Source organism: Stegodyphus dumicola, chromosome 5, assembly GCF_044657685.1.
Source record: "Stegodyphus dumicola isolate Sdum_Otavi_A_Nest chromosome 5, ASM4465768v1".
NCBI lineage: Eukaryota > Metazoa > Arthropoda > Arachnida > Araneae > Eresidae > Stegodyphus > Stegodyphus dumicola.
The window spans coordinates 75,916,029-75,932,902 of NC_140772.1; the positions used below are offsets into that span (position 1 = coordinate 75,916,029).

The window sequence follows — 16,874 nt, forward strand, 5'->3', positions numbered from 1 at the left end:
TTTGTTCCAGTAATATAATCTCAAGAAAAAGGAGGTGGTGCAGATTTTAGAAGTTTAACCTACATGCAGTGACATATAATTGACTTTTTTAATACATTTTTATGAAGAAAGAATTGTTGATGGCAAAATCAAAGTAACTTTGATCAATATTGCCTTAAGCAGAAATTTTCCCCCATCTACCATCATCAACAATCTAATTTGAAAGTGAATCAAATTTTCTTTTATATTCGCACTTGACCCTCTGTTTTCCAGAAGGCCCCCTTTAGCCTGTAAGTTGATGTATTACAAATTCTGTTTTTGAATGTATGTGCTATTGTAAAAGAATTTCAAGAGAACTTTAAGGTGGTTCAAAAGGACCCTTTTGGTTTCCATTCCAATACAGAATTACAAATAAGAATTCTCATGTAATAAAAAGTTAAGGGGGGGGGATGCCAGCTCCCATATACAGACAATCAATTACATTATTGTTTTGACTCTAGTTGTAGGTATATTTACATTTCCTTCCAATGAAAAATCACTACACTTTTAAAATTTCATGATATTTTTCAGCATGTACTTAAAGAATTCTTAAATGATTCTGAAAAATTACCATTCTTCTGCAGTATACCTGTATGACTTGGCATACATATATGTGTGTAATTTAATACTTTAGTAGAATTAAGATTTTTTTTTTCATTTATAGTATAAAAAATAAAGTTTCCATCTCAATTTTTTATTATTTATTTTAGATTTTCTTCCTAAAATTATACAGTATTACAATTCATTTTTAAAAGTTATTAAAAATTAAAGTTCCCATCTCAATTTTTTATTCTTTAGTTTAGATTTTCTTCCTAAAATTATTTAACCTAAACATCTTAAACAACGGTGCAAAAATTTTAAAGCAATTATTAAAAATATAGATAAAATATTCAGGAAAAAAAGCATTTAGTTATATCTAAAAATAATTGTAAAAAAGCAAATAATCCAATTTGAAGGAAATAAAAAACACTCCCATATCAAAAGCGTGCCAAACCAGCGATGAACATCCTAAGCTATCACTCCCCAAGAGCACCAAGACCATAAATCACGTGGTGTATGTTAGGGTCCCGCTAGCTGACGAATTCCCAGCGGAATGAGACGTCTACCTGTTATATGAAGTCATTGCTTACTTGATCTGGTGAAAATTAAATAGTCCCCCCCAACAGATGTGAAACAAATTATCCCTATGCCTGAAAGCAACTCAACGACAGAAAAAGGTCTAAATGAGCATTTTGTTTAAAAAGAACTTAGAGCATAAAGTCAATTATAGCTCGTGGTGATGTAATTAAGAAGAGTCATACGCAAACTAAAAATGTCGACTGGTGGTCAAACACTGTACAATTTAATTTTAATTTAAGCTGACTCAGTAACTCTATCATCATAGCAAATTCAAATGTTGGCAGCGATAATGCAAAGACGAATAATTACAAATTATCAGAGCTGACAGGAACTAATGCAGTGAGCCAGTGGAGGTCAAAAGCACACTCTGTCATATGCTCCAAAAAATTCAGTTTAACAACTGTCTAAGTGATTAAGGCTCAAATTATAAACAACTGGGTAATTTATATAATAATAACTGTGCATATCTTTGAAGAATAATTTTCTTTCTCTTTATGTATTCAATTTCTTTCTTCAACTGCTTTCCTCAGTGCAACTGCTTTCCTCAGTTCCTCACTGCTTCCTCAGGTGGGAAAATGCCTAGCACCAACCCTGTGTATGATGCACAGAGACACAGTAGATGAATTCTTTAAATTGACAGTTTTCAATTTTTTATTAATAAAAATATTCTTTTATATTACGCCTGTCCATGTGATGAGATTAGAAGCCTTTTTGATATTTTCTATGCTTGTGTTTAGTGAAAAGTAGGGAAAATAAAGGGAAGATAAACATGTTAAGAAAAAGATTCTAGTAAAATATTCAAGTAAAATATTCAAATATTATGCTTTCATTGTTCTTCCAGATGTTCTCCAAAAAGTAAGAAATTCATTGCAAACTTTCTGTAAAATACATCCCTTACGTGTTAGTACCATGGAGACATTTTTCATTTTATTACATTTTCCTGGAATTTTCTAGAAACGTGGGTCTATAATCTATGTCTAAAGGCAAAATGGAAGTTTTTCAACTGGAAACAGAAAAAGATGAAGAACTACAAGTTTTAAGAAAATTAATTAAAACTGGATGAAAAATGTATGGTTCCAGAACAGGCAAAACCATATTTTAACTTCAGAGAAAAACTATTAGAAGCAAATGGATTAATATTTAAAAATTCATGTGTTGTACAAAGAAGTTTACAAAAAGATATGTTAAGAAGAATTCGTTGTGGTCATTTAGGAGTAGTAAAATGCAAGATCAAAGCAAGAGAAATATTATATTGGGCAGGAATGTCAAAAGAAATTGAAGATTTGGTAGTGAATTGTCAAACATGTTTAAATTTACAAAAAGCTAATACTAAAGAAACAATGATATCTAAAGAAGTACCTAATGGTCCATAGGAAGTATTGGGAACAGATCACTTTTACTTTCAAGGAAGGAATTATCTAATAGTTACAGATTATTTTAGCAAATATGTTGAAATTGGACACTTGGAAGATTTGTCAAGTGTAGCAGAGATAAAGCAATTGAAATCACATTTTGCAAGGCATGGTATTCTGAAAATAGTATATTCGGATAATGGTCCACAATATAGTAGCAGGAAATTTAAAGAATTTACAAGAAGATGGAATTTTAAAACCAGAACTTCAAATCCAAATTACTCACAATCTAATGGACCAATCAACTTGACAGTCAGAAAGACATATTCAAACTGTCAAGTGAATGTTAGAAAAAGCTGTGGTTGACAACAAGGATCATTATTTAGTATTACTGGAATATCATAACTCTCCTATTTCAGATGAAATTAAGTCACCTTCAGAATTGATAGAGAAGTAAATGGATTGATGTCTATAAAACAGAATTTCGTTCAAGCTAAACAATATGAAGACCATAAATAACATTCACTAAAGAGACAAAACCTTACAAAAAAGTTAATATGATGGGAGTGCAAGACCATTAAAACCACTGAAGGTAGGAGATCATATGTACATAAAAGAGAAAGGGGAAAAACTAAATGAAAGAGGGAAAGTTATAGAAGAAGTAGAAAGACCAGGTTCATACAGGATTATAAGGAACAGATGGAAGAATTGTAGAAAGGAACAGAAGAGACCTTCTTAAAGGAATTAATCAGAAAGAGTTTGCAATACAAAACAAACTATGAGAATGAAGTTATAGTTGAACCAGAGATACCAGAGAATAGCAGGAGCACTTCAAATTTAGATGTGCCTGTAAGTCCTTCAAAACCTAAATGAAGTGTTGTGTTACCAAATAATGAAAGAGGTATAGTATCATCAAATTTTTCAAATGAACATAACTACGTTACTCGATCTGGTAGGACTGTTAAGAAACCTTATTATTTAAAAGAATATGTTTAATTTTACTAATATTATTTTTGATAAAAAAGGGAGATGTTAAATATTTAACTGTATCTATTATTATCATTAATCATAACTGTAATATAGTAGTAGATTAGCAATGTAGAATAAATTATGTTTGTTTACATCTTGTAATCATCATTGAGCACATGTCAGACATATAAAAAACAATGCATAAACCTATTATATAAACAAGCACAAATATTGCTCAAGAGACTTAAAAAGCTTTCTAAATTAGTGGAAATACAAAAATACATATTTTTGAATTTAGCAACAAAACCGCACACAAAATTTTGAATTTAAGTTTCACCTCAAATGGGCTTGCGTTGGCCAAAGAGAGAAGCCTTTCAAGAGATACACCTGATATACCAAGCTGTTCAATTATCTGTGGATCAGAATTTTGCAATCTCATTAAAGTTGAGAGATTTCTGGAAAAAGATATACACTTTTAAAGTTAATTTTAAAAATTACAAAATTTTAAAAAATATTTTCATTACTAGATATCTTATTACTAGATTTCAAAAATATCTTCATTATCAAAGATGCCTAAATGGGGTCCCAGTGCACATGTTTACTTTTCTGAAGCCTGCAGTTGGGCTTACAAAATTTACAAATGCTGAGAACAGGTTTCTCTAAATGCATTACAATTTTAACCATCTTAAATCTGTCCTTAGAACTTAAGTAACAGCAATATCATTGACACTGTCTCTGATAGACTTTTCTTTTCATGAGTGCCCTTATTTTCATTCAACTTGTATGACACATTCAAACACGAAATGGCAGGGTTAAAATTTAAGGAACTACAGGTTTTACACTAGGTATGATCTTTTTCCCTGAATATTCTAATAGCATTTTGAAATTATTTGTGTAATTTAACCTATTAAAGTTGAATTAATATAATTAGTGCATTACCAGCAAAACTGCTTATAAAAATCATTTGAAATTACTAGCATATGAAATTTGAAATATTTACTAGAGGAGTAACTAATAATGTGAATATTAATAACTATAACACAAATAATAGAAATAATTAACAATTATTTATGCTCCCCAAGATGTTATGTATAGTAAATATTTAAGATATATTAAGGATGCATCCCTAAATATTTGCTATATATAACATCTTCAGCAGTCTATGGCCCCAAGACATAATTTGAATTGATATTTCAGGGTACAAAAGCTAGATGCAATTGTTATCTATGAGGTGGGTTCAAAAAGAAACTGAACTTTAATATCTTTATTGCTTATTGTAAGACATTTTAAGCACTATCACTCTCAAAGTAGTCCCCTCTATTGGCAATACACCCTTTACATCATTCCTTCCATTTTTGGAAAGCCTCCTAGAATACATGGTGCACAGGTCTCTTGTCTCATTGTCCTAAATCTCCTCTATGGTTTGGAAACAACATCCTTTCAATGAAGTTTTCAATTTGGGAACAGGGAAAGGTCTGCAGGGGCTAGATACAGAAAATATGGTGCACGGGACACAACTGGAGTGTGATATTTTGCTAGATAGTTTCAGACAAAGACTGACACATGAGCTGGCACATTGTCCCTCAAATGCACTAGAATTCCTTGGTACACTTCCTTGTACCACCTGACCATGTGGTATAAATACCAGATGGTCCATTTAACTGCAGAGATTAAAGACCACATCGAACAGACGCAAGACAAGAAAAAAATATATTATGGTCGTCAACGTCAAATGGTTTTTTATGAACTAGGGGTGATAAAGTATGGGTGATGTTACATCCTATTTGCAGATCACAGAATAGAAAGTGTCAAAAATTCATTAATAGTAGTCAAAAATTCATTAATATGATATTGCTGATCCAGCTAAGCCAGATGAAGTCCTTGGGACTTATCACAGCTCAGCCTTATGCACTTATGAACTACCTGTTTCAAGAGATAGTGGGACTGACCTCTTTGGAGATGAGGTAGACCAAAGAAACACATTTCTGGCTCTTTGTCGAGACAATGTATGAGCCAGAGTGGAGAGTCTGTAACCCCACGGCTAAATGAGCGCCACCTAGTGGCTGCCAGGGAAAACACCGGTCAACAAAGACTATAGCCGTCAGTCAATGCACTGGACTCAAGACACTAAGCATGGTGTTCCCCCAAGACTTACTTTGTAACTTAAATGTGTAATTATAATGCCCTTAATTGTAATGTTTTATCTTAATTGTGTTTTGTTAATTAAAACTATTTAAAAAGGCAAAGTGAGTCTTTTGTTTATGGTAGTTTTGGTTATAAATTCTAATTACAAGGTACAAAATTCTAATTAGAATTTACTTTGTTCCTGCTTGGACCATGATCTTTTTCAATTTATAGTATTATAGATGATCCATTTTTCATCCTCAATGATGATTCATTTTAAAAAAAGAGTGACTGCATTACATTTGAAATGTGTATCAAAGATATTGATTCATTGTGTAATTTCTTTTAATTCCTTCAGAACCCCAATATCAAGCTTCTTAATGAGTCCAAAACATCTCATGCGATTTTCAATTGTTGCTTGTGATATAATTAACTTTTTTGAAATCTTCAGCACAGCTATACAACATTTCAATTTAATTATGGCTAAATTTTACAATCATCAACTTCAGAAGGTCGACCAGAATGTGGCCAACCTTCAAGTGATGATGTGGCCTCCAAGTGAAAAATTTCCAGAATGAAATTTTTTAAACTTATTCAGACACATGCATTCAGGTACACAATCAACATTATAAGCTTCACATATCTCTTTGTGAGCCTCACCAATTTTCTAGCCTTTACAAAAATGTAAAATATGTCGAAAATGTTTATTTTTGCACCACATGTTAAAGTTGACCACAAACTTACTAAGTTATATATAAAAATACACATACTTTGTTTCTATAGCAACCTAAAACTGTCAGCTGCCAAATCTCAAAAGAAAAAAAAATAAGACTGACAGATGAATAGCAAAATGAACATAAAGCTATCTACTTGTGCAAACCGAAATTACTTTTTTGCCAACCCAATATATGCCAGCAATAATTTCGGTAACATATATGGGTATAGTATATGTACACACTTTTTTTATAACTGCTGTGAGGTCAGCTTTCACATCTATGAGTTTGGATGAATTTTAGTTCAAAAAGTATAAAATTATAATATTTATTCAGAAGGCATGAAAAAATCAAAATTGAATTAATTATCATGAAATTGAATCTACATCATCATCAACACTACTGCAACAAAACAAAACGTTTTTGCAGGTATAAGCAATAATCTGTTTCAGAAATTTGAAAACTATTTAACACAGCTATACAAGGCTGAAAACTATACACAATTATTTTATTTTAATTCATTTACTGAATCTTAACTATAGTGATCCTTTTCATAGTAAAACAACAAATTTGACAGAAAAATAATTCAATGAATATCACATCACTAAATAAATAAGAATATTAACACAGTTTTCATTAGATTTTTTGGGGCAATACTATTAAATTGCTTTGCATTTTATTGCAGAAACTATAAAACTTCTATTTTTAAATAATTTAAACAACTATAATTAAATTTATCTCCTTTAACTGCCTGATAGGTGCATTATTGTTAATTTCATCCTCCCCCCTGTTTCTCCCATTGTCTTGGACAGCCAACCCTGATGCAAGGTTATATAGTTGGTTAACTGTATCATGGTCCCAGATTGATTATATATATTTAGTTTAAACATTTCTTTACGGTTACAATAGGCGTATTACCTTAAAACTTTTCTATTTATGATGATAACACACAACAGTATCATAAAGAAAATTACAATATCAATATAGTTGAATGCTGTTTTAAACTTAATTTCTACTCCCATTATAATTAATTCAAGGAAGCTTTCTAATTTGGCAGGTAGTTTATAACTAAATTTTATGAGAAAGGTTAAAGCAGTAATGAAGTTGTCCATCTCTTGAACAGATGATGATCATGATAAACTACACAGAAGCTAAAATCTTGAAGAAAATACTTAAGACTATGTTTTAACACACAAAACCAATGAGACCATAAAATATGCTAGATAACTTGATACTAAAGTATACATGGAAGATTATTTTGAGAAAAGAGTTTTCTTCGTCGAATTGGGAAATATAATATGGCAAGCTCGAGATTGGAAAAAATTCCCAGTATCAACAAGCTTGAGGATAAACAGATAGCATACTTTTTATAGACAGCTCACAGATCAATAATCTTTTGTAGATGAACAAATCATTAGCACATGTTTTGTTGTAGACTAATAATCTATATAACCATCATAAAAATGCTTTTAAGAAATATTAAATATTGTGACAATATACTAAATACCGAATGCTACTATAAGAACATGTAACCAGTCCATTGCTTATTATTGTAATTTATCACACAGGTTACACATTTCTAAAACTTGCTATTATTGCTTAATATAAGTTAAAAGAAAAGAAACTACTATCAGCATCTAAATATGGAAATTTATTTGTTGCAATATAAGAAACTCATCTAAAAAATTATCTCAATCTTCTTAACGATAGAATTCAAACTTAAAATATAACGTATAAAATATGACAAATTTCTTTGCATGAAATCTTATTGATAGATTGTTACCATTACTTTTCTTATTATCAATAGCACTTTATTACCATATAAAATAATTCACTCTCACAAAAGAAAATTGCTTAAGTATTTACATCAGCATTCAAGGAATTAAATACACAATTATGACATGTATACAGTGATATGAAATTTAAAACAAATAAAAGTCTCTTAAAAGAGATTTTGAGGGAAGTGGATAATGTTAATCTATATATTAAGGAAGAATGCAAGATAATCTAAGAAACATGGGAAAACAGTTACACTAAAGTCTAAATTAACTTTACTAAATTTACACTAAATATTTGTGATTTCCTGTAATTATGTCAAGGAATAAAAATGATTAAAGATTAATTATGCTATTTCTAAAACCAAATATTTCAATAGCCATATAAATTCAACAATAAATAACTTCAACACCAAGCATACTTACAATGAATTTGTAGTATTTTTAAAGCTGTGCTTTAATACTTCTAAAGGATAACACTGTTTGAGAATTTTTTCCTTAGTTAAATCTATAGTTTCATCTATTTTCATAGAATTTGTAATATCAATATGTGAAAAACAACAGAAAGTATTTGTATAATCAGCACCTGTCTTCTCCATGGTACTTAACAGTTCTTGGATTAAATCTCTATAAGGAAAAAAAAAATCATAAAAGCATAAAATTATTACAATATATGTATTTAACAATAAAATATACATTAAGTTTTCCATAAAAAGATCATTATTATATTTCCAATATTTAGTTTTATTAAAAAATGCATTTACAGAACTTAACAAACATGTATCAACACATCACAATAATATTCTATGCATGATTATGAAATTGACAAAAGTAAAATTACTGTAATATAATTAACTTGTAACTAAGTCATTGAAGTACAGAAATTTCATACATATAAATTTTTAAAATTTTCATGAAAGCAGAAACAGAACTAATCAATAATAAATTATATAAAACATGTTAAATTGACTAATTCTGTTATATAAAAGTTGTTACTGTCTTTAGAATTCAGAAATAAACTGTTCAGCTACAATTTAATGTGCAGACAGTTTTTAAATACATCTGTTAAAAATAGTAAAGTAAAAAATACTAGAATCAAATGAAATTTAATTATTTTACTCAGATTCTCACTGTGCTTCTAAATGAACAAGAATATTAACAAAAGCATTTTAAAAGTAACTATTCTATTTATAGGTCATGATGCAACCAAAATACACTGTGTCTTGGGAAAAAAAAAAATAAATATATACATGTATGCAAATACTAAATGCTTATTGCAAAATTTGCAGGTTAGCCTGTAACAGCTCACTAAGTTCATGCATATTGTGAAACTTCTAATATCTTTTTAAATCTCCAAAATATGTTCAACTAAAGGAGGTCTAAAGATCTGCCTAGCCAAAAAAGGATTTTGATACCACCTAAACATCCTTCAGGAAGATTTACTACATGTGAATAAGCAAATTTTGCTGAAAAATAGCCCCAAATGGATGTGACAGTATTATCAATACAACAAGTCACAGGATGGCATCGATGGATTGAACCATTAAAATTCTACAAAATGTCACTAAAGGTGATGGTCTTATAGGTAATGGTTCTTTAAATGATAAAAATTTGGTTTGATAGCTGAATGCCATTACACAATGATGTGAAAGAAGCAGCATTCAAGCATATAAATTCTCTACTCATCCAAAGCCACCATAATAATTATTTATCACTTAAAACAAAGCAGTTTCATTTTGTTCAATATAAAAGAATAAAAAAAGTCATTATCCAAATGTAACCTAAAATCTGTTTTATCTAATAGATAATGCTAACATGCATGGATATTTAAATCCAGAATACTAGGCAAATTATAGATTAAATAATAAAAATAATAAATTATCAATTTTTTACATACAACATTATAAAAACTACTAATGCTTAAATATCTAAAAATTACTAAATTTCATTAATATTTACATTTTCCAATTTTCAACAGCAACTTAAATGAACCATTCTTAACATTCTCTTGCCAAATTCAAAAGATCTCATTAGAAATTATGATGGCATTTATCTTTTCTTTAAATTCATTCAGTTTCCATCATCATTATTCATAAATATATATAATGTTGCATGCATGCAGGTTTGTAATAGATTGAATGCACACAGATCCGATGATAGGTTGATAAAATTTATTTCAAAAGAAACATTTCAGAGTATTGTAACTCTTTATAAGATTAGACATAAAACCCTTCACATTATCACAGAATACAATCAACTAACTATAGTACAATCAATAGTACTTTAAACTATTAGGAATGTTAAACACAACACAATGTAAAGCACATCTTAGGAGGAAAGCTAACTCAGAGATACCTCAGTACTCTGAACTAAACAACTAAGAACAGCTCACTAATGAAAGCAGATGCTCTTGCTGGCCTTATGCAGTTTCAACTGGTGCTGAGAAATGTCTAGCTTTTGAAATTACTGGAAAACATACGAGGCCAGTTACAGTTGCATATAAAATTACTTACAGTTATTCAATTACAATACATATATGGTGATAGAGGGGGTGGACTGGCGACAAAAATTAGTTGCGAAAACCGGTGCCAGATTGGAGATATCTCGCCAAGTTACCATGATAGCTATTTATTGAATGTTAAATAGACTTGCATCTGTATTCTTACTTTTCAAGCAAGTTTCGTTTCACTAGATTTTTATGTTACATTATAAAGGAAAATACAGCAATTTCACATATAAATGCATTAAAATCATCTATCTATATACAAAATTTGTAATATATAATTTTTTTTTTTTAAAGTTGAATAACACATACTTATCTTCTGCAAGTTCCAATTTACATAATCCCAACTGAAAAAATATAATAAAATGCATTTAAGCATAGCCAGAAAATGTATGATAACAATATACCAAAAAAAATTATACATTCAATTAAATATGCAGAAAGATCAGTATAATATAGTATAAACCAGGGATGAAATAACTTAAGGTTAGTCAGAGTCTCGTGTTAGAATTTAGATATTTTAGGAGCCACAATTATTTATATCTTTTTAATAGCAGAACAACTTTTAAACAGAAAAATAAATGTTCCAATAAATGAAAAAAATTTTCACTTTTAAATTTGTGTAGTAATTTTTAAGGGTAAATACATATTTCTTATCACATTTGCTCTGTATTTAGGGAAAAGGCCCCACACAAGTAAACATGCAAATAAATTTCATTACAATATATTAAGAAATAATATATCAAATACATATTTTCTTTTGATCACAGTTATCAACTAATTTAAATATACAGTTATACCGAGAAAAGAACAATGGTCTGTACAATAGTGGAACACATTCCAATCAAGAGAATAATATGGCAGCATACTGAAAAACAGAACCAAAAAAATACAAGTGTGCACATTTACACTGTCTTTTAGTTGGATTTTGCATACATCATTAATGTAATTCATTGCTAGTATATACATCTTTTCTGTTGTCCTGACAACCAATATTCAAATGTACAAACAAAATAGTTAGTAATTTATTGAAAAATGATTATTTTTTCCTACTTATTATTCCAATGATCAAAGCATGGCATATATTTTAAAGGGAGTGATGCCTTCGTGGAGGACTTTCTGAGGTAAACTGGCTCATATTAACACATAGCGAAAACCATTAAAACACTCATGCAGCCAGCCCGTTTGCCGGATTTGAACTTCGGACCGAACTACCACTGTTCAGAGACTTTACCTCTTGTCCACTGGAGGGCACTTGAAATTGTTATAGACAAATGATTGTTTTTCTTAAATAGATATTATAGAAGGAAATTTGAGAAGAGATCTGAGAAAAAGGCCCACCGCTAAACCTAAAGAGTTTGTAAAGATTGACGATGACTTTCCCATACTCCCAAGTAAAGTATCAGTAGCACCAAGAAGAAAAATAGCACTTCCTCGCAGTGAGAACGCTAGGGAATTTATTCAACCACCCCCAGATGATCTTGGAGAAGCAGTCAGTTGGCTGAGAGATAGAAAAGTCAGCAGCTTCCCGCGAAGCATGATTGATCACATAGCGAAAATACATGCTGCAAAGTCTACTGCTGAAAAACTTACTGAGGGATTTAGAGCAGCGATGATGCTTGTGAGGTTTGCGAATGATGAAAATTAAGGATTAATTCAGTGCATCTTAGTACGCCTATTCCATTATTACGATCATGAACATGACTATCCATTATTGCAACTTTTATCACTGGTTCAAATGGATGTGAAATTTGTGTAATTTGAGTTTTTCACCTGTTCAACTTTATGCTCCAGTTATTTTTTTGGACATGATTCATAACAACTTAGCCATTCCACAAGGGGTAGGATTCTCGTTAACCCAGGACCCTGGTGTTACATCATTTCTCTTCGTGTTTGTGTTTTTTTAAAATGCATGTGGTAGTGTGGTATTTCAAATGACAATATTTCAAAAACAATTGCTTATCACAAAACAAACTACATTTAATTAGTCAAAGAACTGCATGTGGTTTGCAAGCTACAATTAGGCCATGCATGATAGATAACATGCACTGATCCTGCCTCAATCACCTGTGCATCATTGACCAAATTTGCTTAATGAACGGTCCTAGACTAATAATTCCAGTTATGAAATGAATCAAATAAGATACACTTTAAGATCATGGCATTTATGATACAACACCTTTAAACAAAATATTAAATATAGTTAAATTAATATTCATTTTTATATGATAAAATTTTCTGGAGATAACATTAACTAAAATTTCCAAGAACTGTATACAAATATGTTACACAGTTTGAATTGCTTTGGCAGCATAAACTAACATCAAAGTCCTAACAGACTTAGAGTGAATTATTGCCATGTTTGCAGTTAACAACAGAGACTGATTTAATAAAAAGGTTAAAATAACTTTTTATTAAATCAGAACTTGAACATAAAATGCATGTACCACTTGTAGCAATGTAAATTAAAGTAACAGTCAAGCTCAAGAGTTCAACTAAGCCTAGCAGTTAAAGAATAGATAATTAATCTCAAATTCTAAGTTGGTTCAGAACTTCTCACTGGCGTAACAGTTAAATGTTGGGAGCCTAAAGCCAAAAAATGGCAGTCTTACCACAGCTGGCAAAATATAGAAACCTAGAAAGATGTTAAATCCTAGTAATATGTGCTCTTAAAACTTAAAGAACTTTTAAAGCAATTTAAATTTTGAAAAATTATTTATTTAATGCTTCTGATGTTGATATTTTATGTACTGAATGTTTTCATGACAAATACCAATTATAAGTAAATTTATGAAAAGTTATAAAAACATAAATGATAAATAACAAAGAGCTGCATTTCCCCCCCATGAAGTTTCTGCATCATTGCTTGCATTATTTTCTTAAAATTATTTTTCATGAACACATTTTCTTTCAAAATAAAATAATTACAAAAAAAAAATCAATAATATTGATTAAATGACTACTCCTAGCAGTCGTATTTAAAACGAAGACTTCTTCTTTACAGCACTGTATTTTAATAACTATGTTACTAAAGATTAAAGAAAAAAGGAAGCTTAAATTATATGGATGTAACTTAGACTTTTAATATCTCTTCCATTCTTCCCCTTTTTTATGAAAGCTGCATATGCTAAACATTCATAAATATTCAATTTTAAATCCTTTACAATTACACAAAGCTTGAATGAAATCTGTAAGCTCAGAAATTAGTAAAATGTATAAAAAAATCATTCCAATGCATTTAAAAATTTGAACAACTGACAGACACTATAGTACAGATTACTAATTAAGTAATTTAAATAACTTACATAAAAATGAAGAAATGAAAAAATTATATGCTTGAGATTAATTTATAAGATCAGAATTAACAAAACCAATAGTAAACACAAACTGTATCATTCCAAGTAAATAGTGTACAGAACTGTTAAGTATTGTCAACTTTACCGAATAGCAATTTATACCTTTGCTCTCATCTTCTGTAAGTAAGAATAGTGAAATTCTTCTTCATATAATTCAAGTAAGGGTAAGGAAACAGATAGTGGCAAAGCTTGTTGTATAGCTTCAGCAAATTTCTGGAGGTTCCATAAACATATTCCAGGCTGTTTTATGAAAGAATAACGCCCATTTGTATCTAGAACAAGATACATTTAAAGTACATTTGTTCATAAAAGAAAAAAGGGAGAAAATGACAACACATTGAAACATATAATTTTTTTGGATTACCAAAAAAAAAAAAAAAAAAAAAAAAAAAAAAAGAGGCATTTTTAAATAAATATTAAGTTCTAAATTATTTACATGATCATACAGATAATTAGGACATAAGAATTTCTCTTCTAGTTTCTTCTTGTCTACATTATACAATGATACCTAAAAATCAGAAAAAAAGCTTTTTTCTAACGACTAAAGAAAGAACATTTTAGCAATATTTTTTCATAGCAGTCATACTAAACAGATATCAAGTAAGAACAAATAAAAATGAAATTCTACTATTTGGGAACAGAAAACTGTAAAGCTCCTATAAGCATTTTAACATATTCAAAACTTTTCTTACAGAAAATAAAGTTTATAACTAGCTAAACAATTCAAACAGGTGTCGCAAACACTATAGCAGAAAAACTGCTGTATTCTGGACAACCTTTCACTCTCAGAACTGATAAAAAAGCAAGAAAACTTTATTAGGTTCCTTTGAATATCATCGCTGCACCATGATCTCATTAATACTTAGGTTTAACTGATACTGCCCAACAAACCATTAACAATAATGACACATATTTTTGACAACAACAGACTGATTGAACAGTTTTATTTATTTTTTAAGTTTTCAGCCAGTATAGTTTAACAATCAAATTTAAACTGCAAAACAGCATCACACAGATCATTATTCTTTGAAAATATCTCAGCCTCCACATATATTCAACTACAAAAGGCAAGTAACTTAAATCAGTTCCTATTTTTTATCCTAAAACTTATTTATTTACTATAACTACACTAGTTACTTATTATAACTATACTAGTTTTTCATTCTAACACTTTACTACATTTACAATTTCAATGCATAAGAATACAAACACTCAAATTTTTGTTGGTAAAATATGCCTGAAAATAACGATTGCTTTCTGCTTCATTTATCATTTTATGATGCAAACAGCAGGAAAAATTAACATGAGATGAACAAATATATTTCTCAGAACTTTCTGTGGAAATGGATTACCTTAAAAGAAAGAAAAAAAAAAAAGAGCAATGCAGATACACACTTCCTATTTAGTCTGAAATTGGCACTACAATAAGAAACCACCATCTCTACCATCCCTTAACCACATCCCTAAAGAAAAAGGAAAGAAAAAAATTAATATTTCTAGAACCTCTACTGTTGCTCCAGCACTCATAGGAAAGTAGTCTTTAACGGTATCAGCGATTTATCATTGGGTGCCAGTTAATATGTATTGGGAAATTTTGCATATCTACATTCCTCCCTTTACAGCTGCGCTGAGTAGAAAAGATTGACTACATAATTCAGCAGCAGAATCCTCCCAACAGAGTGTGTGTGTGTGTGTGTGTATATGGTGTTGACTGTGTGTCCTCCATTGTTCTGTTGAAGACTGCATGTCCTGATGGTGGTGAAGAATGTGTGTCCTTATCAACGTACCAAGAGCTGTGAATCATTCCAGGATGGTGTGGCGATTTTAAGGCATGGAACCTGTAGTGGAATATTGTTATGGAAGACTAGACTGTAAATAGGAATTTAGTACAGTATTCCAGATAATTTACTACCCTACTAAGTAAATGGACTAAATGAACTGTTAAGCAGACTCAACTGATGTTGCACCAGTCATGTACATTCATCTGTTATTCATCATATGGTTATACTAACGTGTCATAGTCTGACATAACATGTTCATCTATTAAGCACAAGGAATCATGCAAGCACCCATTAAATCTTATGTTTTCAACTTAGTGTAATTGTACTCCTTTGACAGGTAACCACGGTTTTGCACATACTACTGCATAAAAGGGAGAAAATGAACACATTGAACTCGGAAGAAAAAACAATAAATAAATAAATAAATAAATAAATAAAAATAAAAACAACAGGTTATGGTCCCAAATGTCCAGGTCTCTCTTTACCAAGTCAACCAAGATTTGCAAGAAGTCCAATGGAGAAACAAGTATAAGCAGTAAGTTGAACTTTAGTGTTTTTTGGTGGAAAACAAGGTAAGCAAAAATTACTCTTTCTTTTTCCTTGGTTTCTCTGAAACTATATATATCTGACAAAAATGAAGAACCCGAATATTCAAATTAAAAAACTGCATAACATTAATTTTGAAATATGGCATTTTCAAGTGAAAATGGCTTTAATGCAGTCAGAACTTAGGGATGTCACGAGTGGGCAGTGTCAAGCCAGAAGCATCTGAAACAGCCATAAGTGCCCAAGTCAAAATTAACAAGCGGGTTTCAAAAGATCAAAAAGTTTTAGCAATTATTTCTCTGAGTGTGAAAGCATCTGAGATAGTACATATCAAAAAATGTCAAACTTTGTATGATGCATGGAGAAATTACACGAAATTCTAAAGACCCTGTTACTAAAGTTAGTTTCAGGAAGCAACTCATCTCAAAAAAGATGAACACGAATGAAAAAAAATGAAGGATAATTTAACTTCTTCAAAATTGGTAGGTTCTGATATTCTCAAAGAATTCCTAACAATTTTCTATTATGTAGCCTAACTGAAGAATGTGAAAGTTTTAGAATCGTGATAGAATCTCGTGATAAACTGCCAGACTTAAACATGCTAAAAGTTTCCAATTT

At 30.1% G+C, this 16,874-nt stretch overlaps 1 protein-coding gene across 1 annotated transcript in view; it reads right to left on the bottom strand.

The window, feature by feature from the left end:
- LOC118188126 (protein adenylyltransferase SelO, mitochondrial-like) overlaps positions 1-16,874 on the bottom strand; it is an 86,786-nt gene that overhangs the window by 27,175 nt on the left and 42,737 nt on the right. The window contains exons 7-10 of the mRNA XM_085816794.1: positions 14,032-14,201; positions 10,886-10,920; positions 8,497-8,697; positions 3,796-3,913 (exon numbers count right to left, since the gene is read on the bottom strand). Coding sequence (XP_085672920.1) covers positions 3,796-3,913; positions 8,497-8,697; positions 10,886-10,920; positions 14,032-14,201 — 524 coding nt within the window. The remainder of the gene's footprint in view (positions 1-3,795; positions 3,914-8,496; positions 8,698-10,885; positions 10,921-14,031; positions 14,202-16,874) is intronic.